Consider the following 27,633-nt stretch of genomic DNA (forward strand, 5'->3'; position numbering starts at 1 on the left):
TCAAAATATGACATATGATCAGAGGAATTTACAAATCAAAAGTTACGAAATGAAGAAATTTGACAAATAACAGTCGTACATATTTTATTTTGTGTGTTTTGATCTTTTTAGATTAATAAGCAATTCAAATTTTACAAACTGAGAAGTATTAACAGCCCATTTATCTCTGTGAATGTAACACCTAATCATATTTAACTAAAGATTAATCTAAAATAAGTATTCTTTTACACATTAATTATTATTAAACCAAACTGTCCTTCAAGGTCATGTCAATATTCTGAATATTTTTTGATCTCACCAAACTCTTCACATCCTAACTTCTCGTGTGTTTAATATGCAGAGAGGCCACAAGAGGGAGCAGTTTGGCTCCAGAAGAATCAGCTGATGTCACAGCCCTGAAAGTCCCGGGAATGTCACTAAGGTGCAAGTCACATGACCAGCGTCTGAGTTGACAGCACATGATGAGGGCCACAGGAGCTGACGTGGAGTCGATTATCAGTGACTGGCGATGTGTCCAGTGTGCTCATCGACTTTTAAATGACATTTTGCCCTGAATGTGCCCACCTGCCCACCCTGCTGACTGACATTTCCATTTCATTAATCCTAAGCTCTAAAAGCCCCCAAGGTCAGCAGGAGACGACCTCAACCAACACAATCATCAGACGACAGGACAACATGGCTGTCAGCCTGTAGAGTTTGAACGACTGCCAGTGTGCAGCTGTGACGAGGACCTGAGTGACCAGACAGACCAGTGGCTTTATGAGGTCACATAGCGGGGACTGAAGCAATGGCTGAGGTGACAGGAGAGAGAAGAGGGCAGCAGGGCTTAGGTCAGCAGTGAAGAGCTCATCCGGGTGACAACCTGTCTGATGAGCGAGTGCTTAAAGAATCAGACGTCAGTCACACATCGAGATACGGATTTGATCAACGAGGAATACAATCTGTGATCACAGGACAGCCATCAGCGTGTGACGAGTCAAAGCGGAGAAAATCGGAAGGAGGAACAAATCTGACAAACACTCAAGTGACACACTCGTCTGACTCACTCTGTCTCAGGTCACTCATCTCACCCTTTATCACCCTGACTCTCTTCTCTATCATCCTCACCCCTCATTCTTTATTTATCTTCTCCTCTTCCTTTTAACCCCTCAGGCTCCATGAAGATGACAGATTTAGAAGTCACAGTCGCCTTCTGCTGGTGAGACCTGTAATACAAAGTGGGGGGGCTGGCAGCCTAGGCCTTCATTGGCTTCTTCACACACACTGATGTCAGGTGACACGCCGCTCCTTGAGGGGTCCTGAGGGAATTGTAAATGAATCCTGGGAATGTGTGTGTCCTTGAGGTTGGGTGACAGTGGGAACAACAAGGAGGAGGTGCAGTTTAATGTCTAATGTGACACCAAGTGACTCAGTAAAACACCAAACTGCATCAGTATGGCCAACATGTGACTGAGCGTTGAGTCCTCATCTTTAGACATTCACAGTGAATTCATTCAGAGGTGACAGACCACCGGAGTAACTAATAGAGGGGCAGACAATGTCTGTTCAGAGGCCATCACTCCAGTCACTTCTGTCACTCAGTGCTCCTAAATAGTCACTGGAATGAGGCTCTTGATACTGAGACAGGCATGTGGTCCTGTTGGAGCAGCACAACTGAAAGGCGATATACAGACTGACTGACAGGTGACATTCAGTGACACTCAGATCACACAGCAGTTGGGGTGTCAACCTGATGGACATGTGGCTGTGAATCAACAGTGAACCCTGCTTGTCAGTTTGATGTTTGTGGATCTGAGGTGTCACCGCCCCTCACTATGACACACACACCTGATTGGCTACTCAGACCCAATAATAATGGAGACCCGACAGCCTTTCGCCCGCATTCTCATCCACAAATTCACTCACAGAGGTGCTGCCCCCTACCTATAGTACAAAATTAATTTTGACCCCAAACTGCAAACACAAAGACACCTGAGCTTGTCGGGAACTCAAGTAACCAGTGGAGGGTACTGGTCAGTGGTCACATGGTGTCAGATGGCTGATTGTTACACTGGAGTGAGGATTAAGCCAAAACCCTGGATAGATAGGCTCAGTGAAGGAGGTGTTGAACCTGTGCAGGAGGGTCATTGTGTGTGAGACGCTATAAAACGACAGAGAGCCAGCAGGCCAGTCCAGATACACACCTATTCTGGGGCTGTAGGGGGCGCTGATTGCAGTCTCCTTGTTATTGTGACTCACAGAGTACTGGGAATGAAAACAATGCAAACACCAGGACTTGTCGTTGTATCCAAGGCCGCACTTCCAGACCCCTCCTTTCCTTCTCAGTCCTTTATATGCGACTCCAATCCTCACATAACCTCCACTGCAATCCACCTCCCAGTAACAGTGAGTGCCAGTCACAGCTTCTCTGCACAGAACTTGGAAACAGGAGTCAAATCTATCAGAATGATAAGGATACTCAGCTTTTGTCCTCTCCCACGTCACCTTCTTGTTCCCATCAGACAGACGGAGGGTTCTGTGTGCCGTGTTGATGTCCAGAGTGAGGGGATAGAAGTCTGAAAGGAGAGAAAAGAAAATGAGTGAGGAAATCTGGGAGTGTGTAATGGGATTGGGGGCGGAGCACAGCACAGACAATTAACAAGAACCAATCAGGAGAGACGCTGACGAGACACTAATAGTAAAGAGCTCATCTGATTGGACGGAATCTGTGGGGAATAAAATTAAATTATTAAAAGACGACAACAGACAAAAAGTGAAAGGCAGGCAAGTCAGTCATTTGAAAGTCATCTCAGTCGTCAGAAATTATGATAAACAACATAAGGTCACCATTGAGGTCAGAGTTCTGATGGACTGTCCACACTGACCGCTGGCTTTATTAAATGACATGTTTTATTGTCACAGTCCACCTCTTTAATTTAAAATCAATCAACTGTTACACTTCACAACCACATAAGTTATTTGAATAAAACCTGCAATCAGTATTTACTATTTTTAATCTATCTATTATATAGTGCCTTTTCCATCTGTCATTGTCTCTCTCTTCCCTTCTTTTGTTTGTTTCCTATCATCTCTTTTAATTTATTGGCTGTTATTCTTATCCCAGGTGACGCCCATCATCTGAGATTCCATTGTTTCCTTTTCTTTTCTTTTTCCAATCAGAGCCCAGGCAGGTGAAGTGACTTGCTCAGGTCACACAGTGGTGTCAGTAGTGGGATTTGAATCCACAACTTCAGGGTTTGAACTCCAAAGTCTTCACCACCACACCACACTGCATTTTCTCCTCCATTTAAACTCTCCTTCTGTTCAGTCTGTCAGCTTTACTCTGGTGGTCTCATCAGGGAGGTGGGCTACAGTCCTGTGGACCCTCAAACATATTGAGAATATTAACAGCTGTGCTCACTGGAACATGAAGCTCTGTAGAGATGGTCTTGTTGTCTTCAACTTGACCACCCTTGGCTGTGACCTTCTTCATCTCCTCCTTTTCTCTTGTCCTCATTCAGTGTGAGGCACACAAGGACACAACACAGCAGAGTGAGGACTTGACTGAGTGACTGAAGACCCCGGTGACACTCAGAGGAATCAGTCAGCTTGAGATGTCATGATAGTCCAGTGAGGTCTTTGAACTTCTAAGGACCCCCAAACATTTTCACTGCCATTTTCATTTGTTTTATTGTTTAAAATTTGTGAAGTCGAGAACTCAAAGCAAAGTGTCTGCTCTGAGGACTAAAGAATGGAGGACGACGAGGACTTTTGTCAGCTTTAACTTATTTCACATACAATTGTGCTTCATTTTTAAACTAATACTGTGTCTGTATATACAGTCATGTGAAAAAGAAAGTGCACCCCATGACGTGGATTTTATTTATTTTTTACTTTTCCTTTTTAAACATTTCTGGACACAACAAGACTCAGGTTCAACAGAAGGCTTTGGTGATTCACTGTCTAAGTCTCTCTATCTCATAATGCACCAGTCACAGGACCCCCATCACTCTCAGCCCCTCAGTCAAACAACACTCAGACTTTCATATCCTAAGCCTGTCCTGCTCTATTAAAACTTCAATGATTTTTATTGTGACGATCCATTCAGTCAAAGCACAAACTCACATTTTAAAAAGTCGTCTCTGCTCTGAGGTTCAGGAGGCTGGAGGGCGAAAACTGGAGCTTCATGTGCTGAAAATAAAAAGAAAAGAGAAGAAGAATGGAAACTGTGAAGATGGCATTGTGGGATCTTAGTTTAGTTCTTAAACACGAATTACAAATGCAGAGGAGTTCAAATAAAACATTTATAAAATATACAAGGGCTGGCAAATTAGGCCAAATGTAGATTTGAATATTCATATTAATAATAAATATACAGGGAGTCAGAGAGTATTGAGACCCCATCACTTTCTGCACACTTTACTGTGTTGTGGATTTAATTTTAAATGGATTAATGTGCCTTCTGTGCTCATCAGTCTACTGTCAGTAACCCATAATGACAAAGTGAGCGCAGGTCTTCAGAAAGGTCTGCACATTTATTACAAATCAAAACTGAAATGTCTGCTTCCTAGAAGTATTCAGACACTTAATTCAGGCCCTCTCTGTATTTGACTGCACTTCTCCTCCCCTCAATTCTGACCTGGCACTCTGTCCCCATAGCCTGATGCTGTCACCACCATCTTCACTGTAGAGATGGCATTAGGCAGGTGGTGAGCAGTGCCTGGTCGTCTCCAGACATCCGGCTTGGTCTTCTGTCTAAAGAGTTCAATGTTGTCTGACCATATATTTGAATCTTTCCCTTGATGCTCTCTGGCTGTCATTTGTCTTTTATTTGAGAGTATCTTCTGCCTGGCCACTCCACCATAAACGCCTGATTTCTGGAGTGCTGCTGAGATAGCCATCTTTCCTACAGTTTCTCTTATCTCAGCAAATGACTTCTGAAGTTCTATTGTAGTGACCATTAAGCAATTGGTCACATCTCTGACCAAGGCCCTTCCTACTCATTTACATTTGATTGGCCATCTCTAGAAAGTGTCCTGCTGGTTCCAAACTTCTTCCACTTCACAATTCTTGAGGCTGCATTGCTGCTGGGAACCCTCAAAGCTTTACAATTGGCTTTATCTGTTTGCTCTGCTCTACTCCACACCACAATTCGGTCACAGAAGTCAACAGGGAGTCCTTTGAACCACATGGTTTGGTTTTTGTCCTTACATACAATGTAATAAATATACTGTATTTTATACATATTGACAAGCAGGTACAGTCCTTCACATCTTCAGAGGACCATCTAGTTAAGAAATCCCACCCCGAGTCGAGAGGGTGCTGCTCCTGCTAATGTCATCACTTCAGTGAGTTCACAGGCCACAAGACGAGTGGACGTCACTTCCACAACCCGCTAATTAAGCTCCGCCTCTTCTATGACACCACTATAAAATGTCACCAGAAGTGGGTGTTCATTACAGATCTGTGACTGAGGAAGACGGAGCTCCGACTCACAAGTGACTTTAACTTGACAGCCTTTGATTGCAGCAGACGTCATCATTGTGCTCCGTCTTTGTGCTTTTTATTTCATCTTCATCATTAAATGGGTATTTCAGGGTGGTACCCCAACTCTTTGTGCCCACTCTCTCTGCTTATTATCATAATACACACATACAGTATATGTCTAATGTGGTGGACGGCTGGGATGGACCCTGTGCCCTTGGCTGCTTGACCTTAGTTTGTGTTTAAACAAATCGCTGTCTTTATGTGTAAACGTACGTAATTCATAATTTATAAAGTGTGTTTTACTCTGAGGCTGCACTCACTGAAATGTTCAGGTGGTCCTCAAGTACTCAGAGTTCTGACGCAGTCCTCCAATTTGCTTATCTTCACCACCCAAATAAATAAAATAAAATGCTTTTGGTGTGTAAAATCCTTTTAAATGTCAGTGGGAGACACGACTTCTGAGCAAACAACAGCAGGAATATAAAACACGAGAGCCCAGGGGGAGCACAGCTGAAAATGGATGAACGTGAACTTTTAACGTGGACTCCATCCAGCAGAATGTAATGGACAGCAAAGACAGCAGGAGCAGATTGAGATGTTCTGATGTTATAAAGCACTGACGCTGAGCTCAATTTGAGTCCATTAACGTCTTCTCTGTTCTCAAATAAACAATTCGTTTGTGCGCTGAGCCGGCTTAGCCATTTAAAACACATTTCTGTTCATTAATCTTAAGGTGAGCAAAGCAAAGGAAATAAAAAGAAAGTTAAGTGAAAAAAGGACTTTTAGGAAAATACGTGGAAAAAGTATAAGGAGTATAACATTTCAAGTTAAAATTTTAAAACATCTGATTAAACACAGCTGATTATTTAGAGAGTTTGTCATCACTCAGCTAATGACTGTGAAAGCGCTATATAGAAAAAATAATAAACAGCAAAGGATGGCAGATAAATGTTAAAGAGCAGGCCTTCTTCAGTGTCCTCTTATTGTCACTCTGGTCCTCCTCATGGACTTCAAATACAAACACAATGTCACCAGACGCTGTACCTGATAGAGTCCTTGTCATGATGTCCCCTTTGCTGATCTTCTCCAGACTCTTTGCCAGACCTGACAGCTCCTTTCTCAGGTCCCAAGAAGAGAAATCAGCAGTGACAGTGAAGCTCAGCGAGTCTCCATCAGCAGGAAGGACACAGCGAGATGAGAAATTCTGAATCAGGAGAGAAGAGGGGACGAGATTTCAGAAAGGAGACATTAAAAAGTAACTAATGCTGATAAGATGGGTCTCTTCTGAATTAAGGATCGGTGGGGTGGGCAGTCACTGTGGGTTTAGATGGAGAGAACGCCTGTCATTGACTCATTGGTTATTTATGAGAGAATATTTGGTGGAGTGTAGTGGAGCATCAGAGATTATCAACCTTAACCTTCACGCAGGACTCCATGAGAGGACAAATCAAGATAAAGGGATTGAGGGGCTGGTGGGTCCAGAATTGACTTGGCTCACAAAACAAGGCGTTCGGGTTTTTATGGTTCTGAGACAAACTTATTTAAATTAAATTAAATGTAAAGACTAACACATTTAGGGAGAAAGCTCTTTAATATGATTATACAATTGAAGGTCTGAAGCTCAGAAGTGTGACTTGTGAGGAATTCCTGGGAGCCTTTGTGTCATTCATCATCATCATCAACCATACAAAAGAGAAAAAGCTACAGCAGGCTGTGTTATTTAGCAACCACCATGTGTGGAGTGTAAATCAAGAAGTGAATCTCACTAACTTCTGCTAAACACAGTTGACATCATGACTATTGTGTGGAGTGCGAGAGAAAAGCACATGAGAAAGATGAGAGATGAGAGACGAGACTGGACTGTGGGGTCTGAGCTGTGAATGAATGATGAAGGATTTGAATATCATCAGTTTAAAGATGGAGACATCAGGAGGTAGCCTGGCAGAAGAGTGAGTACCATCCTTTATTAGATGTCATCTTTGACACTTCATAAAAAAAATAACTTTTTCACACAGACAGCTGTAGATTCATCTGTCTGCCATGTACATGAAGTAAACAACTTTGAGATATTTGTAAAAAGAATATTTGAAATGTTAAGGAAATATGAAAAGATGATCTGTGTTAGGCTGAATGGCCTGTTCTTGTCATGTTGTACAAACCCCTCAGATCTTTTTAATTTCTCTCTAAATGTTCTCAGGTCCCACACACCCCAGTCTGATCAGACTCCCTGTGAAGTGTCGCTCTTACCTTCAGAAAGTGGAGATGGTCCTTGATCTCTGAAAGCTCCTTCAGCTCAGCTTCTCTCCTCTTCAGCTCCTCAATCTCCTTCTCCAGTTGCTCCATAACTCCTTTAGCCTTCTCCGTTTCTCTCTTTTCTTGTTCTCTGATCCTCTCAGTCAGTTTCCTGTGGGCTTCCTCAATGCACCGTATCAGAGCAGTAAAGCTCTTTTCATTTTCTTCCACCTCTCTTACCACAGACATCTGAATAAATTGAATAAAGATATAGAACTGAGTGACCTGATAAGAATAGCCAATAAGGAAGCACATTTGTTGCTATTTTGATGTTGTGAAGGACAGTTTGAATTGTCTGGAGTGACTGGTGGTACTTTATTTGCAGATGGAAGGTCAGTTGCAGTCTGCCACCCAGACAATATGTTCCCTCCATTATGCCGAGTAACATCATCACTCTGCTGATGCTGCTTTTAAGGAAACTGCAGGACTGTATGAAATACACAGTCATGAAAGGCTTCCTTGTGAAGGATCATGCAAGCCATTAACAGGAGCTGCTGGGGACACTTCTAATGTCTTGTGAGGACACCATTTGACCTTACAGTTTGTATAAAAGTCTGCCTTTAAAAATGGCATTTCCTGCTCAGCCTGAGGTTAGGAGTGGAGCAGGACAAAAAACAACAGGAATGAAGAAGAAGAAGAAGAAGAAGAAGAAGAAGAAGAAGAAGAAGAAGAAGAAGAAGAAGAATTTGTAAAGAGGAGTTAATTTGTGTGTTAGATAGTAATTGTGTTAAAATAAAACTATTTTTCGATCAGAGACTCATGTATATTAATTGTATTCTAGTGTGGGGTGTGAGATGTCACCATTTCAGACCTGTGAGATGGAGATATTAAACAATGGGTCTAGGTGTTGGTCAAGGGGCTTCAGATTTCCTTTAATTTCATGAACTCTTTGCATATTTACCTTCTTCCATCTCTTTTTTGTTGTAAAGTTCAGAGTTTTGTCTTTATTTCCATGTTTGATGTATTTTTACTTCATTTAGGAACTTTACATTATTACTAATGAATTTGCTATTGTAACTATGGCTCATACTTATATGATGACACCTCGCTGTGTGTTACTATGTGAGACATAAATGTGAGATAAACGGTGCCTACTGTCCAGGATAACCAACCCCAAAGCTGGAGGTGTTCTGCTGTTTTCAGAACTTTACACATCTGGACAGTGACTCACATAACTCTACGATAGAAGGCAAGTTTGAGAAGACCTAAAAGGTCACCTCCTATCCAGCCACTAGAATGAGGAAGAAATGATAATATGAGATTTATTATTAGAGAATTTAGATGAAGCTTTACTCCAAACACAGAGAGTCTCATATGGTGTTTTGCCTTTTGGTGCACATGTGGAAAACCTCCCTGGTTGGGTGGATAGGCTCCTGGCTGGAGTAGGGAAGGAAGGATCCAGGTGTCATTGTCACATGTGTCCAGTTCTAAATGAACAATTATAATAGGATGGATCAGACCACTAGTACTGCAGAACAATTTAAAGACTTTGGTAAAAGCTGAGAAGCAGTAGTGACAAAGTGATTAGAAGTTCAGCCTATTCTACACTGAGGAAATTAGATAGATAGATAGATAGATAGATAGATAGATAGATAGATAGATAGATAGATAGATAGATAGATAGATAGATAGAAAAAGGCCCTCATAGAATCTTTATATAATTAAAGATTCATTCTTCATAAAGTTGTTTTCCATATACTGTACACAGACACTCTTTTGAGCCAAACAAGCCAATCCAAAACAAACAAAGTTTCCAAACAGAATCTTTAGTACACTCAATGGTGTCGGTCTGTTTAATGTAAGTGTGTTAAATAAGTTAGGTTGGATAAGTTTTGTCTGTCTGGGAACAGAAATGTGTGTGAAGAGTTCTGTCTCTGCTGGATGAGAACTTTCACATAAATGAATCCTGGCTGGACTGTGCATCAAATAGCAGGCTACCATAGACAGTCTGCCAGCTCATTTCAGTGTTAGAGCTACACTAGTGATTACAATGGAAACCAATTTGGGTTTTCTGTCAGTTAACCAAACTGAAATAGGAGGATGTGGTGGAAGATCTGGAAAAAATAGAAGAAACCCACTGAGATACTGTAAGAAGGGGTAAATTCCACATGGGAAGTGAATGGAGGACAGTGGATCTTAGATTCAGCAGATGCCACCAATGGACAACCTTACTGTCCTTTGTGATAAAATATTAAAGCTTAAGTAAAACATTTGGAGGTGTACGTTATGTAAATTCTGCACCCAGCCAAACAGTGGAGATCCTTAAGGTGTGGATTCTAATAAAACTGAGAAATACTAGAATGAAATAGAGAAGACCACTACGATCTCAAAAATATCCCATCTCTCCAACTGATGTATTTTACAGGAAAAGACAGGATCTCCAATCAGAACATAACCTCTTGATAACAAAAGAACATGTATAACTCATCTTTAAATCACAACATCATTACGGTGAACATGGACAGAAGGCTAATAAGATCTTAGCTCAGCAATCCACAAGCAGGAAGTTTGCAACGCAGTAACAGAAATTACCAGCACAACTGGAGATAAAGTAATGAAGCCTAAAAATATAAGTTGCACATTTAGCAAGTACTATAAGTGTTTATATTCTACTCAGATTAAAGAAGACAAGACACAATCTGAGGAGTTCTTTGATGTAATGCAAACACAACAACTGGACACTCTTAGTGAAGAGGAACTGGACAAACCTCTGACAATCTCAGAACTACTGGATGCTGTAAACTCACTCCAAAGTGGGAAAACAACAGGCCATGATGGCAACCAGTGGAATTTTATAAAGATGATTTCAACTAAGTTAGCTCCACTATTTTTAGCAAAGTTTCCAGAAGCTACAGACAACAAAAATCTACTTAAAAAACCTACCCAATTTTCCAAACTTCCAACCCATTTCCTTTTCAGAAGAAATCCTGATCAGTCCTGAGGAGTCAGACAGCATATCTGCCAAATATAACAACATTTCAAAGAATCTCCTCTTTAAGGGTCCTAGGATAAGGTGGGAAAAGGACCTTTTAATGAATATCTCAGAAAAGGAGTGGAAGTCAGTCATGCATAGGCAACACTCCAGCAACATATGTGCGAAGTATTCAACCATTTGACTTCAACTCATTCATCGATCAAATTTATCTCATTTAAAATTGGAAGAATCCAACCTGTGAGTGTGGCTATCAAGCTCCAACCTCACTGGGCCACATGTTTTGAAAGGACAACAAAGTATGGATGGGCGGTATGACCAAAATTCTATATCACGGTATTTTTCTAAATTATCCCGGTTTCACGGTATTCGATGGTATTTTTTTCTCCATGCATGAGTGGATGTTAACCACATTTTCCACTGCAATTACTGGCTAAGAATAACCTATTCCACTCTCAAGAGTATTGTACATTGTACAAAAAAAAAAACATTTTAATGAGCACACAAGTTTTAATACAGTTTTGCATTGCCCCATAAAGTGATAGTTTTCAAGGGGGTGGCACTAATGAAGAAGGTATCACATTGCCTGACAGATGCAGTCAAAATATAGAACCTTTTTATTGAACAAATTTTGCAAAAACAAACTATAATTTTAACAACATATTTTCAAACCATACAAAGAGGCATTTAGACTTAGTGAAATATCCAGAAGTGCGTGTCAAAAATTGTATTGCACTGAATATGTCTTAGAAGAGGAATAAATACTAAATATTTTTTGTAAACCAAGTACACTTTCTGTTAATGTTAACAATCTCTGTCCACTGACACGTTAAAGTGACTTTTTAAACAACTTTATCATCATTAAACTGCATAATATTTAAACTAATAAATAATAACAATAAAATAAATAATAGTATTATTACTGATAGTTACTCTATTACTTCAAGACTTCAAGCCCAGGTGCATTACACAGTATTCACCAAATTAAAATAAAATAAAACAAGTGCAACTTGGTGATGACATCTTTACCAACTGAACCATCATTTAGGCAAACTGCATTAATATGGACCTTGCTTCAAGCTAAGCTATACTGGGAAGAAAAAAACAAACTATATGTCGAGAACAAAGTCAACATTTCCACTTTATTCTCACCGTTTATGTTGAGATTAAAGTCAACATTTCCACTTTATTCTCATAGTTTACTTCATAATTAAAGTAGAATGTCGTAAACTAAACTTCTTCCTAAAATCAATGTTTAATCAATTACTTAATTTACGCCGTCATAAATTAATGCAGCACATTACATGCTTTATGTTACGTTCCCCGACCCAGTGGTTAATCACTACGCTTCTTAAACTGACTTCCTCCGCACTAAGAGAAGACAGCAATCACCATACAGAATCCATTCACTTCATGATATTCCTGCTTTCTGAAAATTTAGAATGCTAAGATAAATACTTGATACCATTTTCATGATGAAAGTGAATGTATTCTGTGCAGCGATCACTGCCGGTGCCTCCTCTTAGTGCAAGAAGAAGTCAGTTTAAGAATCACTTAACACAAAGCATTTAATGTGCTATATAACTTATGACGGGGTTTGAGAAAATGTAGTAAATTAAATATTCATTTTACGATGAAGTTTAGTTTACAATGGTCTACTTTAATGACAAATTACGAGAATAAAATCAACATGTCGTCACACTATTACACAGTACGCAGGTACATTACACTGTATTGAAAACAAATAAAACAAGTACAACTTGGCTTGCAGTATTATCCAGTAGTATAGAAACTTTATTTACACATCTGACCTAAAGTTATCTCCAGGCGACGGACGTGGCTCCTTTTGTTTGGCAAAAGTTCTTCTGTTCATCATGTTTAACTTTACTTTTAGTTCAGTTTCAGAATGCTCTCTGTCCATTTTCACCGCACGGCATACCTATACTACCGCCCACTATTTGGTGGTGTAGCAGTGAAAAAGAGCCCTAGTGCAACAAATCTGTGTTTAGCGGTGTAGCAGTGAAAAAGGTCCCCACTTGAACAGTTTCCCGCTGCGCCACATTCCAAACGTTGTTTAGGCAATTTAAACCAGTGTTGCGGTATAAGAAAAATCCATATCGTAAAAAAAATAAAAAACAGTTTTTGGTATTAACCGGTATACCGCCCAGCACTACAATAAAGTAACATCATTTAGGGCCAAAATGTTTGAATGTTTTATCAGACAGCCGTGGGGTCACAATAACTCCTAACTCACTAACAGTTGTGGTTGGTGGGCTACCAGAGGGTCCTAAAGTGGAGGAGGACACATTGACTGTAACTGCCTTGACCACATTGTGAGCTCGTGGACTTAAAAAGACCCCCCGCCCATCTGTGATAAGTCACTGAGTCACTGATGTTTGACATTTAAAAAAAACAAATTCTCACTTATAAGATCTGTTCAAAACCTTTATAAAATATGGCAAGATCTAATTAATAAAATTTTAAAATAAGCAACCATAGCAGGAGAAAAGGAAATTCTGCCTATTTACTTATTAATTTTTTATTTATTTTTCTAAATTATCAGGAATTTTGACTCTGCTCTCGGCTCTTCTCTCTTTTTCTGGGTTGCAGTTTGAATCCTGTTTGGTAGTTGTTTCTTTAGATTTCTGTTTTAACTTTCTCATTTTTTTAAATTATTTTTATTTTGACTTTGAAATTTATTTGTTGAATGCTGTCTGAGTCTCTACTGAATAACATGAAGGTAACACCTGGGATTCTGTCAACAGTGAAAAGCCATGAAGGACACCACAACACATCTTCTCTAACTCTCCCTTCTTGTGTCCCTACTCATCATCACCAGTGAAGCTCTGCTGCTCTTCAAGTTCTCATTTATTTCCCCCTCTTTGATATGAAGTGTTGTCTTCCTATTCCACTCACCTTCATCTCCTCCATCGACCTCCTCGTCTCCTTCAGTGTCTTCTCTCTCTCCTCAAGTCCCCTCTTGATGTCACTCAGTGTCGCCCCCAGCTGTTTCTGTTTGGACACACAAGAGGACACGAATGATCAGATCAGAATTCACGTTCACTTTGTGATTTCTTCTTCTCTTTCTGTCTCCTGATATTTTCACAACACATTTGTTTTACATTTCATGACACAACTCAGATTTGATTCAAAAAACAGAAATGACAATAAAGATTAAAAGAAAGGTTTAATTTAATTGATGTAAGATTGATTTTGGGCTTGAAGAGTGCATCAAATCCAGAAGACAGTTTGAAGGCACACTAGTGTGTGAGTTAGTTCTTGACGTTTAGAAGACATCACATTGACAAACTGGGAAATGTGAAATTCACACAACACCAAAAATAATAAAAACAAACTGGAGTGTAAAGTAAAGAAACTGGTGAAAAGCCAAGAGGACTTAAAACACGTCATGTCAGTAATTAGAGGATCTACAAGGCCATTTGATATCCTGAGTCAGACATGTGAGGACGTTGTCTGCTGTTGTCATTTTCTGGAGTCAAGTAAGATACTGAAATACACAAACAATTCTGTTGAATTCAGGAAGAAGGCAAATAAAAGTAATTCTAAAACTCAGAAATTATATTTTTTGTATGTTTCTTACCTCAGGTGTTTTGTTTAGGTGACGGATTATTATTTTTAATAAAACTAGTGAGCTCCATCCCTGTTCGCTTCACTCGCCCACACGCAGGTTTGGTTTGTGCGGCGCTTCAAACATTTAAAAGCCTGAACAGCAGCTCTCCTTTTGTCTCACTGTCTTGTCTCTGTTCTCCCCCAGACATCCTCTGCTGCTCTGGTCGTCCCGCTCCTGAGGTGGGCCCCTATGAACAGGAAGATTTTCTATTCTTCTAATTGAGAGACAGAACTGTCCCCTCCGACTACACAGGTAGTTTGATTCACCCCTGAAAGAGACTTGTGTTTGTTTGAAGTGTCTAAATAACGTTTGTCTCTAAAATCTGCTGTGTATCTGTGCTATTCTGTGACCCAAGGGTGACCGTATACGTGGATTTCACTTTCACCAAACCACAAATCTTTTAATTCTCGCAGATAGGCCTCTTCATTGGGAAGAAACACTACTTTTCCCTGATGGCAACACTAATTAGACAATCTACAAGTCTCTGACCTAAACTTTCAATCCAAACAATATATTCAATCTCTTTTCACTGTTCTGTTATTTCACTGAGTAATAATTTCCGTTTGTCTGTGTGAATGAGATCTTTACTTTCATTATTTGTAGACGTTCGAAATGGCCAAAGTCTCCATCTCACGGACCTTGCTATTGTCTCTCTGTTCTTCCAAAAAGTCTCTTCAGAAAGATCACGTCTTGTCTCTTATAATAGAGAGATGTTTTATTATGTTTATGTGTTTTGGTTTCACCAGAGCCTTCAAGACCACCCAGCCATCCCTGTTAAGGGGTCAGCTCAGAGATGTGCAGGTGGGTGAGCCTGTGGTGTCCTGATGATGGACTATCTGTCAGGCAGACTCAAGGACTGTGTGAGCAACACTGGAGCAGCACAAGGAACAGGCCTGTCTGCTTTACTCTTCACTCTGCGCACCTCACACTGGAAAGAACACAATTTCTCTTTTCTTGTTTATACAAAAATCACCCAAGGAGTGTCTCAGTTGGCTTTAAAAGGCCATGTTTTTGAGAGCCCCCTACTCCAGATTCACTGAGAAGAGAGGAAAAACTAGAAGATCGAGGGTGAATACACACACAATAGAGCTGATGTTCCAAAGCCCCAGTCCACCTAAACTGCATGTCTTTCAATTGTAGGAGGAAACCCACATTAACACAATGAGAACATGCAAACTCAACCAGGGACAAGTCACAGTCGAAAAATAAAAAGTGTTTATAATATAAGGACAACTGAAGACTTACGTATTCAAGTGTAAACAGACAGACGACATCAACAGACAACACCAAACATGAGTCTGTGTTACCTTAGTTGGTTCTTTCTCTTGCACTTATAGGAAAGGCACATAACTTGTGATTTTACTTCTCACAGTTTTTATCAAAAAAATTTCCCAGTAAACATCACACATTCAGAACCAGCTTTTAAATTTTCTCGTCTCAGTTCTGCTTCAGTTCTTAGTTACTTATTAATTTTCTAGAGTCAGCACTGTGATGGCAGTTTGGTTTTCCTCACAGGTTGTCTACACTCCCTTACAGCTCCTCTGTGTGTGTGAGACGCTGCTCTGAACTGATTCAAGTCCACTTTAGTTTTCTTGCTGAATTTCTGAAGAGACCCTCACAACAGCTAAGCCTTCTCCTTCACACAGTTATGGTGATGTCAACTCCCAGAATTCACCCCCTGGCTTTATCTTAACTACCGAGTCACAGTCAGAAGTTCTCAGACTCCGAGCAGGTGAACTCCTGACTTGTTTTATGGTCACTCAGGTGGAGGTGACGCTTTGTCCAGATTGTTGTGTCCATGGAGAGCTTCCTCTGTCACACATTTAAGAATATTCAGTTTGCTTTGTCTTTCTTCTAACAGATTCTTTTCTCTCTCTTGTCCTTTTCTCCTGTGACTGTGAGTTGTTCTGCAGTTTAAAGTCTTTGAGGTTTCACACTTACTGGTTATCTTTTAGTGGCAAACAAAATGTACAACTGCTGGTTGATGTCCTCCTTCAGTAATTCTACAGATTTTATAGGTGGTCTCTCTTACTTGAGCACCTTGCTTTCCTTTATCCAGTCAGAACTGAATGAGACCCCCACATTCAACTCCATTACAGGGGTCTTCAGCTCTTACCGTCTGGCATTACGTTACCCTTTGGAGCAGAAGAGATCATTTAGCCTTTGTGATGGCCACAATAAGGGTCTTACTACAGGACAGAAGATAATCCAGGGGCAGAGATCAGAGTTCTAGTGCTTACAAAGGGTTATAAAGGACGAAGTGGACTTGCTGCTGTAGGTGTCTTGGATGAACAGAAATCCAACCTTTTTACTGCTAATTCCTGCTAAGTGTTGACAATCAAGTTGAGTTTTGGCTCTTTCTTCGGTCACAAAGTGATAAAGAGTGACATACTGAGACATCACTGGGTGTCATTTGCTGTGTTTGATCAGACTGATCAGATGACACCCAAAATTGTCAATGAGAGTCCTGGTGAAGTGAACTGACATCTGAGCTGAAGATACGAGTCAATAAAAGCGGGGCAGGCGGTGGCAGCTTAAGTAAAAGACTTCTGACCAAGCAGTGCCAGTCTGTCCTACAATTACAGTACATGTCTGCTTTTGTAGAAGGAAAATTTTTTATTAGCATAAGAGAATAGCAAATTAGCATATAAAGTCATAAAAAGTAATTAAAAGCTTCTAATACATTAGATTAAGCATAAATTAGAATATTAAAGCAAATACAATAGGTCTAGCAAATAGTTAACTAAAAAAATCAGTTATATTGCATTATTTTATAGGCTTACAGCAAATTTTCCAAAAAGAAGAAAAGAACAGCTAAATTGATACAGCGAAACAAATTTTGGATAGGATAAGAGTTTGAGGACACCTGTGATTCAAGGCTCAGAAGAGGCCTCTGGATTCAGCTGAGTTGCTGAATCAGCAGAAAGGCAACAAAAGGCTTTTTGCTGTAAGCAGGGTCACGCTGACCTAATGCATGAAGAGAAAATCTTAGTAAATGCAGGCATTAGCAAAAATATTATAAGAATATATTAGCAATTAACTTTAGTGTAGAAATTAAGACAAATCAAGCATGCCAAGCAATGATCAAATGAAAGCACATACTACACTTCTTTTTAATTAAAGCTTAAGGTCACTATAGTAAAAAGTTTGGAAAGCCTAAGAGAGGAAAATCCATATATGGATTTGAAGCCTTGGCCAGTTAGAAAAAATGGGAACAGAATAGAAAGATAACACATTCCACAAGGAGGCCAGTCTTATAGAAATAGTAAGGAGATAATAATGGTTCCCATTGAAACTCAAGATTTGGTCGGACGGGAGTAAAAGGGAGTCAGCGGAGGTAAGCAAACAAGCTCATTAGAGCAAGGTTAGAAAAGATAGGAAATTACATCAAAAAGCCCAAAGATGGAAAAAAGGAAACTCTCAGAATAAGCCAAACAGACACCAAGAGGAACAATGGACAGTAAAACCAGGTGCAGAATGAATTAATTGAATGAGCCAAAATGATAAGAAATTATTATAAAAACTCCAATGGCTGTAATGATCGTCGCTTAGCTCAATTTGGCCATATTGGGTTGAGTCCGTGCGGTTGATTTATTGCAATAAAGCTTTAAAACTCTGTCTGTCTATTTCAAGTCCTAATAGCCTTTATTTTTAGGTAAAAAGCCTTCTGATGATGAATTTTTCGCAACGACACTTTCAGGGACATCTGAAGAACTGATTTATGTAAATCAATCAAAATGAAGTGATAGCCAAACAACAGAAAACATAAAGAGATCAAAAATTAGATGTCGATATTAGTGATCTGATTCATATTAAACTGAAAAATTTCAGGCCACTTCATATACTTCATTGTTGTTTAAGATGTTGGTTTCTAAACGTGTGTTCACCTGTGAGCCGAGCTCTTTTAATATTCCAGCGAGGACTCGGCCACATTTGTGTCACTTCCTGAGACCTGACAGAGCCGATGTGACACTAGTCCTTTATTTAAAGAAACACCAAATGGTGGACTGAAGTTAAGTGTCTTTATCTGAACTTACTGTACATTGAGGTTGTGTAGTAGTGATGGGGGATTTGAAATTTGGCTTAGATGGTCAGACTTGCACTTCTAGTAAGTTCTTTACACTCCTGCTGGACTTGTTAGGGTTTTACCAAATATGAAAGCTCAGAGTCTTTGTCATAATCATAATATGTGGTGGGATTATCACTCAGGGGTTTGACATTCAAAATGTTCTTATTGCTCCACTAAATAACATGATGTCTAATCACTAATGAAGAGCCTGATGAGTTATATCATTAAAAAACAGAAAATCTACACAGGAATAGTATATTGACATTTCTGAGCTGAACTTATTGTAAGAATCGTAGACTTAACTCTGGAGTACAATACAGATTGACATGTGACAATAATGTTTCTGTTAAACAGCCCTGAGATCAGCCAAATGCAAACTCTGATTCTTTAAAATGGACAAACACCACAAAGGCAGACGAGCAGCTAAGCACACTCAGCGTGTAAGTGTCAGCAGTACAGAGTGTGTCTATTGACGTGTCAGACCTTCTATTGAATTACGTTTAGGATGACATTGTGTGCTCACTTACTACGCTTACATCAGCCAACGGTAACATCATCTTGTTAAGAACACCTCAGGAGGGTCTGAATGTCAGACATTTCTACGTGTAGCCCACATGACGCTCGCACCCCTGCCAGTGGACATTTCTAGACAGCAGGTTATAGTTGGCCTCCCACTGCCTTAGAAACTCAAAAGAGAAACTGATCAGAGCAGAAAGAAACTCAGCTGGCTGTGAGGAGAGAACTCAGGTGTTTGTGGGCCATCTTTGGGATCTCATCCTGAGCTGTTTCATGACTTGCACCAGTCTCACCAGGATGGACTCCAGCAGCCAATGCTCTGAACTTGAAACATCAGGTTTATAAGGTCCAGTAAAACCTTGATTATCAGTCAGGGGTCAGGACCGAGGCTGTGATGGATAAGAGAAAAGACGGATAACAGAGCAGCTACTTTAAAAATGACATACAGTAGATTAGTTTAGCGAATGGTCATAAAAAACTATACTAACAAAATAATTTGATTTATATAGTATTGTAATGACCAGCATAATAAGCAAATACAACTCAGAGGTCCTGGGGCCTCATGTATAAACAGTGCGTATGCAGAGAAATTTTGCGTAAGAACGTTTCCACGTTCAAATCGCGATGTATAAAACCTACACTTGGCGTAAAGCCACGCACTTTTCCACGGTACCTCATACCTTGTCGTACGCATGTTCTGCGCTCGGTTTTGCAGACTGGCGCACCCAGCGTCAAAGCAGTGCTACTGTTCCTGTGTGGTTTTTCTTTCTTTCTTAGATGCACATTCCTGACACGGCTTTATAAATACACTGAATCTAACCGCATATTGTTTATTAGTTTAATGCATCTGATTGTATTTAACCTGTAACAACATAATGGTCCAGGGAATAGCCATAGTATTCCAAATACCATAACTGCTTTAGTGTTGTTACTCTCACTGCACCTTCTTCTTCTTTCAGCTGCTCCCGTTAGGGTTTCCACAGTGGATCATCTTTTTCCATATCACTCTCACTGCACCACTCAGAGTATTTATATCACTGTATCGGAGTGTGAATCACAGCAGCAGCTGATCGGAAAGAGAATTATCGGTATACAGCTTCAAGCACACGCTGCCTCAGCCACGGCAAAACACTTCAAAGTCTTTCCTGTACGGACCTCGCATTTCAGAAACAGTTTCATCCCAAGAACTCTAAACACACTCAATCAGTCCATCAAGTGCTCCTTGTAGAACTGTTTGTACTTATAAGTACAATCACTTCTCTGTAATCTTGCACTTCAGTTATAATATAGCACAACCTGCGCCACTTTATAAAGCGCGTATTACATATGCTGACGATATAATTTTTAAGATGAAATGCAGCAAAATATGTTGATTATATTATACAGATAAAACTAACTTCATTTAAATAATCTGTATTGTTAATAATTAAACATGTGAGGACACGGTAACGCAGCGCTAGCTAGTTCACAGATTGATCCTGATTGATTACTGTATACTGGAACGATAGATGGATAGAATAATTAAATACGTACTATGAAGATATTTCAATGTTCCTTAAAAGTTTTGAAGAATCTTCGTACTAAGCTTACAGATGGCTTAACGTTCATTACAGAGCTGATTGTGTGGCGATTGGGTATTTGGAGGAAGAAAAGTAAGGACAGGAATTGGGTGTTAGTATGTTTGAAAGAGACAGTACCGCCACTGTGTTCCCATGTTTAATAACGTGCTTTAAATCCTATCATCATGAAAAAGATATCACGTATTCATCTCAGTATTTTAATTATTCAGAGAGCTGTAATATCAAAAATGTAATGTATGCTGTGTCCTGTCAGAGGAAGAGAAAGCCCGTTTAAGAAGCACGTAGTGATTCACACACATAGAGCACAAAGAAGATCAAATTCAAAACAAAGCATTTATTTAACGTGCTACTTTAGTTACGATTGGATTTGAGAAACTAGTAAATTAAATGATTTTAAGATGAAGTTTATGATGTTCTACTTTAATGACAAAATAAACTATGTGATTAAAGTGGAAATTTTGAGATTAAAGTTGACATTTTCTGCTTTTCTCCCCACTGTGTGTCTATTTTTTTTTTCTCTGTACCCTAATAAGCTTTCATACGACACTCAGTCGGTGGGCTATGAATCGCCTTTTCACGGTGACTTGGATATCTGACAACTTCTTTTTTATTTCGGGCACAATGCGACTTTGTGGACATGAGCTTTTGAGTTTCTCCGACACTCTGTCACTTGATCAACTTCCTTTTGTTGATCATTCCACTGTTTAAACCAACAAATAGTAAGTTTTTCCTTTGTGTCCGCTTGGTATTCGCTGAAATTCTTATATTTTCCCCCGTGCTTTTCCCATTGTCTTTTCACAAAGGCTGAGCTTAAGGCTATTTATATTGATTTGAATATTCAAAGAGGTGTAATTCTGGGAGGAGTTAGGGGGGGACAGAAAGCGCCTGTATGTGGAAGTTGGAGTACGCACAGATTCCTGTATCTAGATTTTTCTGTGCGTAAGTACATTTCGGCTTTTGTGCTTATGTCATGTTAGAGTGTGAATTCTACGCACAGCGTTATGCCTGAGGTACCTGGAGTTTTCTATATTTTACATGGAGTCTTAGTCCCCTAACAAGCGGTTTCCTGTCTTACACTCCGTTATTTGGCTTACAGAACTCACCTCCTAAACAATCAAAGCTTTCCCTACCGATCAGTTGATCTCCTGCCACTCTTGTTGTGTATTTCTGATCCCACAAACACTCCTGCTTATTGTCTCCTGACTCCCTGCTCCACACCTTCCCTTCTCTCCTCACTTCTCCTGTCCGCCCCTCACAGAACAGAAGCCCCTCAGCCAGTCCCATCACTTACAGCTTTACGCCCTTTCTGCACCCATACAGAGCATCACAAGCTGCCTGAACGCACACAATATATTAACACAACCTGAAATAACAGAATATATAAAGAAAATTACAATGCAGAAGACCATTAACATTAATACAGAATAACATTACCGTCACTGGTTTCCATTTTCAACACATTTTTCAATTATTTCAGCATCCCGCTTTATATCGTTCACTGTTGGCCTTCCAACTCCGTCATTGAAGCAATACTTGAAGAGCTGTTGCTGTTTCGTAAACGTTTAATAAGTTCAAACAGCACACACATATGTTGATAGGCCATAACAATGTATAGTAGTTTAGTTTAATTATAACAAAATAGAAAAGCTACAAACCACTATTAAAGCTGAAGGTACGTAACGGACACTTTGATTTCTTTTGTTCCAATGTGCAGAACTCGCAGTAGTAATCGGGAGACGCTGGCGTGCAAAAGGTTGGGTTTTTGTTATTTAGTCCTGACAGGTAATCAAGTGACAGATAATCAAGTTTTACTGCAGATGAATAGATTTCTCTGTCACATTAAATGTACAAATTCCTTAACTCAAATTATTCAAACAGTTTCCATTAAACACTAAGCATCACTCACCTGCTTTTCTTCACTTTCCGTCTCCAGCTCGACCATTTCATGATTTTTATGTCCAGTCACCACACACATCAAGCAGATACAGGAATCATCAGTTTTACAGAATATCTCCAGACTTTTCTGATGTTTCTCACAGAGTTTCTCTTTCAGATTTCTATCAGGATCAACCAGCTTGTGTCCCTTCCAGGCCGCTACTTCATAGTGAGGCTGCAGGTGATTCTGACAGTAGGAGGCCGGGCAGGTGAGACAGGACTTCACTGCTCTGAACTTCTTACCAGTACAGAAATCACACTCCACGTCTCCAGGGCCAGCATAATTCTGAGGGAGGAGGGAGGACTGAGTGTCATCTTCTTTAATTTCTTGATGACTTCATTCAGCAGATTATTTCTTCGCAGAGCAGCCCTCGTGGTGAAGTTCTCTCTGCATTGAGGACAGCTGGTCTCTTGGCTTTTTTCCCAGCAGTCCATGAGGCAATTCAGACAGAAATTATGTCCACAGGGGATCGTGACAGGGTCAGTCAGGGTGTCCAGACACACCGAGCAGGTGAACTCGTCCTGTAATCCACACAGCTGGGCTTCAGCCATCGTCAGTCTGAGGAGAGGCAGGCAGAGAGAATCAGTCAGACAAACAAGGAAGTGACTTGTGAAGAAACGAAAGTGAAAGTTTGTCTGAGCTCAGTGAGGAGGAGGAGGAGATTTAAAGAGAAAGTTGAGAACTCACTGAGATGACATCTGAGGAGACACTGAGGGTGAACAGTTAATGTGAGACAGGAGCTCAGAGAGTGAAGACCACCGAGTGACAGAAGAGATGACCTGTCACAGGGGGTCTGCTAAAGTGTCATTCACGTCAGTATTTCTTATTCTTTTATTACACACTGAAGTCCACATCAGACTCCATATGAGTCATCTTTATTAAACAAATTATCCATCCCATAATAAGTTCTCGTCTCCTGCTTATCAATAGTAAATTTTTGTGTTTTTCTTTGTCCATGCCTGGAATTTATCAGATTATTCAGTAAAGACCCCAACTGAAGCCCACTCAGTTTAACAAACAGAATAATATGATACATTAAAAAACACAGGGATAGTAGAAATATGAAAACATCTTAAAAACTGAAACAGGCAGACAGACAGACAGACAGACAGACAGACAGACAGACAGACAGACAGGTAACACACAGCAGGCGCTTGTTGCTTCCGGCTCCTTCACATTTTTTTAGATTTTCTTGGTTACTCAAGTCGTTTTATCTCAGGATTTGTGAGACTGTGCACCCTACAAATCAACACAAACAGATCCTAGTCATACAAATGGGTATAAGTGATGCCCTGATACCAGTCCCTCTGTAATAGCCCACCTCAGACTCATTCCACTTAAGTACATAAGAGTGACCCCTCCAGCCTGTCACTTCTCAGTGCCCCACACTTGCACTCACTGTCACCAGCACTAACAAATGTGCAGATGTCTCTGAGACACATAAAGGCTCATATAACATTTAGTGTTATGCCAGTTACCATCCAGCAGACACACCACATGCACTTCAGATCAGGTCATCTACCTCAACCTAAGCATATTCAGGCATGGCCAGTACTTGGATTGGAGACCTTCTAGGAAAAGCTTGGCTGTCTGCTGGAAGAGGTGTTGGTGAGGCCATTAGGGGGCTTACCCAGTGGTCTGAATGTGGATCCCAATGCCCCAGTGCAGTGACGAGCACACTGTGCTGTATAAATGGTGCTGTCCTTCAGATGAGGCGTAAAACTGAAGTTCTGAGTCTCTGTGGTTATTAAAGATCCCTGTGTGTCCTCCATAAAGATGTCTTTGCTAAATTGCCATACAAGGCCTTGTCATTGTGCCCCCCTAATTGTTCCCTGTCTCTCATCAGGAAACTGTTTCTCTCACCACTTCACCTTCTAATAGCTCATGTGTGGTGAGCCTACTGGCAGAGAAATGGCTGCCGTCACATCATCAGGTGGATGCTGCACATTAGTGGTGGTTGAAATGGCTCCCCACTTACTGTGTAGAAGAGCTTTGAGTAATGAAAAAAGCGCAATAAAAATATAAAGAATTATTATTATTATTCAAGTGCAACCTCTCAGAGTTGATAACACCCTCGGCAAGAAAGCAGTCATTTCCAACATCCGTTGCTCTAATATTTACTTTAGTCACTCAAGAAATAAAGTCAAAGTATAGAAATGTCAAAGGAATGTGGCATTTAATAATCTGGGATGAAATATAAGTGATCAGCGTGGACCTCAGTGTTATCATTGGCAGTGCACCTCCTATTGGAATGTAATTCATGTATTAATAAACAGATGGGACATTACAAACATTTGTAGTAATCTAATGTATAGAATGTTGGAATGACAAATACAATGTGTATGTCTCTGTTATATACAATTTACTATGGGATTTGTAAAAGCCATGTTAATGTTTGAGATGTGCCATATGTTGGAATGACAAATTTAACATGATGTCTTTGTTACACACCATTTGGTGTTTGATTCTTTAAAGCAGTTTTAGTATTTGTGATGTACCATTTGCTGGAGTGACAAATGCCATTGACATATGAACCGAATTAACACGCAGATACAAAGACACAGAGACACTTTTCCCTTTCTTAAGGTGGATAATGTTGAGAATTTAGATTAGGGATCAATATGCTTTATTATTAGTTTTAGTGCTATTAGCTATAAAAAGTGTAGCCCTGAGGTATCTTTAAAAGGACGCCATTTATGTTAGCAGAAGGGCCCTGGCCTGCCAGCCTTTTCACAGGCAGATCTTGTTTTGTGAACGCCGGTGCTGAGCCGCTCACTGACAGAAGACAAACAAACTGCAGGCAGGGCCTTTGCCAGTGTGAATACTGGGCAGGCTCTTAGGCTGGCACATCAAACATATAAGCGCTTAATGGCATTTAGATTTATTAGGGCTCAGTAATACTTTGGGCATTAACATTAAAATAAAACGCATTCTGATATCTACCTAGTCTGAGCTACTGTATATAGGGGTTAAGATACAGTGACCAGACATCCCAGTTTACACGGACAGTCCCAATTTTGGATCACCCGTCCTGGCGTCCTTTGGCATTTTCCGACAAAATGCGTACTTTTACCTAGAGGCCTAGACCTCATTCAGCCTTCCTGATTCCAAATCATTCTTTCTACCCATCATGACGTCAGACGGTTAGTTGACCTTCTTCTTAGTCTCACGCCTGCTGGTGGCCATTGTTTGCAGTATGGAAATGCACGGAAGGCGAGAAGGTGGCAGCATGGTCAGATGGTATCGGCCGTGCCTTGTGATGCGACACGTTTTGGCTATGCCACACTCTGAGCCAGGAATTATCTTACTATTCCTGCTCTGAGCCTGATTCAGTCTTTCACTTTCGTCAATACGGCGTTCGAGGTGAGCCGTTTTCACTGAAGTTAAAGCTTAAACTTGCCAATTTATTTTGTACGACAAAATTGAAAGTGTTGACAAAGTGTATTTTTTTTAACTTTAATTTTAGCTCTTTATTCTTTAAGTAAGTACTGCTGTACACACTTTACTGTATAGTCTCAAGTCTGCAGACTGTACTCTCTGTAAATTTCGTCGTAGTTGTGAAGGGATAAATATTTTTGATTGGGTGCTTTTGAGATCACAACTCTCATGGGAAGATGTTCAAAAGTGCATTGGTTTTGTGAATGACATATTTCCTGACAAGATAAATGACAATGAACTGTTTGATGAGATATCCAATATCCAAAGATATGTCACTGCAGAAAAAGTTAATGAGAATTACCAATAGAGAAATGATGGATGGAAATCTTTCAGCACTTGTCAGCCATTATGTTCCATGTGATAATGTGAAACTCATGGCAGAATTTGCATTATGTCTTCCAAGGACAAATGCTCCCACTGAAAGAGCCTTTTCTCTGATTAACAACATGTGGACACCAGAATAATCAACTTAAAGTCGACACATTGAAACATATACTGGTTGTGAAATGCAATTTCAGTGATTCATGTGACAAGTTTTATGACATGTTATTACAAAATCCTGATGTCCTGAGAGCTATCCACTCATCTCAGAAATATTAGTGTTTCATGATTGTGAAAGTTACTCATTGAAAAGCTGTTTTTCCTTTATAAACATTGAAAAAGTGTCATGTTCAATTTCAGAAAGTATTAATAAATTATTCACAAAACATTTCTGGCACTTCTCTACTTTCACTTCGATTCCTGATTAACAACGTAAGGCTTTGGTACGTCCATAACATACAGTATATAATATGTAATGAGTTTGTTATTTGCTCGTCAGGAAAGTGTGTCTTTCAGTCAATTTTCACTAACTGTTTTTGGCAAGATCTAGCCTGTAATTTCACCAAAAATAGCATACAATGGTATAGAACCCTACTTTGAAAATGGGTATATGTTTGTGGTTTAATAATATGATTGTTTCAAATGGAAGAAACTCGTACAGAATAAGATGCAGGAAACACGAAAATAGGCATTTCCATTATTAAAGTCTATCTGGCTTCTGGGGATACTACCCCCCCCCACCTGGGGCCTCATGTATAACGCCGTGCGTAGAACTCGCACTATAACATGGCGTAAGCACAAAAGCTGAAATGTGCATACGCATAGAAAAATCCAGATGCAGGAATCTGTGCGTACTCCAACTTCCACGTTCTTCCGCTACATAAATCCGATCAGCGTGAAAACTAACACTCGTGCACGCGCATTATTTAACGCCCCAAATCCTCCCAGAATTACGCCTATTTGAATATGCAAATCAATATAAATCGCCCTTAAGCGCAGCCTTCTGTGAAAAGACAATGGGAAAAGCACGGGGAAAATATAAGAATTTCAGCGAATACCAAGTGGAGGCAAAGGAAAAACGTACTATTTGTTCAAATAAGCCGTGGTATAATCAACAAAATGAAGTTGATCGAGTGACATAGCGTGTTGGAGAAACTTGAAAGCTCACATTCACAAAATCGCACAGTGCCGGAAATAAAAAAGAACTCACATATCAAAGTCGCTGTGAAAAGCCGAGTTGTAAGCCCACTTGCTGAGTGTCATATGAAAGATTATTAGGGTACAGAGAAAAAAGGCACACAGTGGGGAAAAAGCACGAAATGTCAACTTCAATCTCGACATTTCCACTTTAATCACGTAGTTTATTTTGTCATTAAAGTAGAACATCATAAACTTCATCTTAAAATCGTTTAATTAACCAGTTTCTCAAATCACATCGTAATTAAAGTAGCA

At 40.0% G+C, this 27,633-nt stretch overlaps 1 protein-coding gene and 1 pseudogene across 1 annotated transcript; both read right to left on the reverse strand.

Moving 5' to 3' along the window:
- Window positions 1-1,882: 1,882 nt before the first annotated feature.
- On the reverse strand, window positions 1,883-13,642 carry LOC120528321 (tripartite motif-containing protein 16-like). The gene is made up of 5 exons (XM_039752468.1): window positions 13,607-13,642; window positions 7,714-7,947; window positions 6,511-6,670; window positions 4,105-4,170; window positions 1,883-2,555 (listed from the first exon to the last, which is right to left on the reverse strand). Exons 1-5 carry the CDS (start codon window positions 13,619-13,621, stop codon window positions 2,014-2,016), a joined length of 1,017 nt encoding a protein of 338 aa, XP_039608402.1. The 5' UTR covers window positions 13,622-13,642; the 3' UTR covers window positions 1,883-2,013.
- Window positions 13,643-13,663: 21 nt separating this feature from the next.
- On the reverse strand, window positions 13,664-22,979 carry LOC120528324 (annotated as a pseudogene).
- Between the last annotated feature and the right edge of the window lie 4,654 nt (window positions 22,980-27,633).

Source organism: Polypterus senegalus, chromosome 4 (assembly GCF_016835505.1).
Source record: "Polypterus senegalus isolate Bchr_013 chromosome 4, ASM1683550v1, whole genome shotgun sequence".
Lineage (NCBI taxonomy): Eukaryota > Metazoa > Chordata > Cladistia > Polypteriformes > Polypteridae > Polypterus > Polypterus senegalus.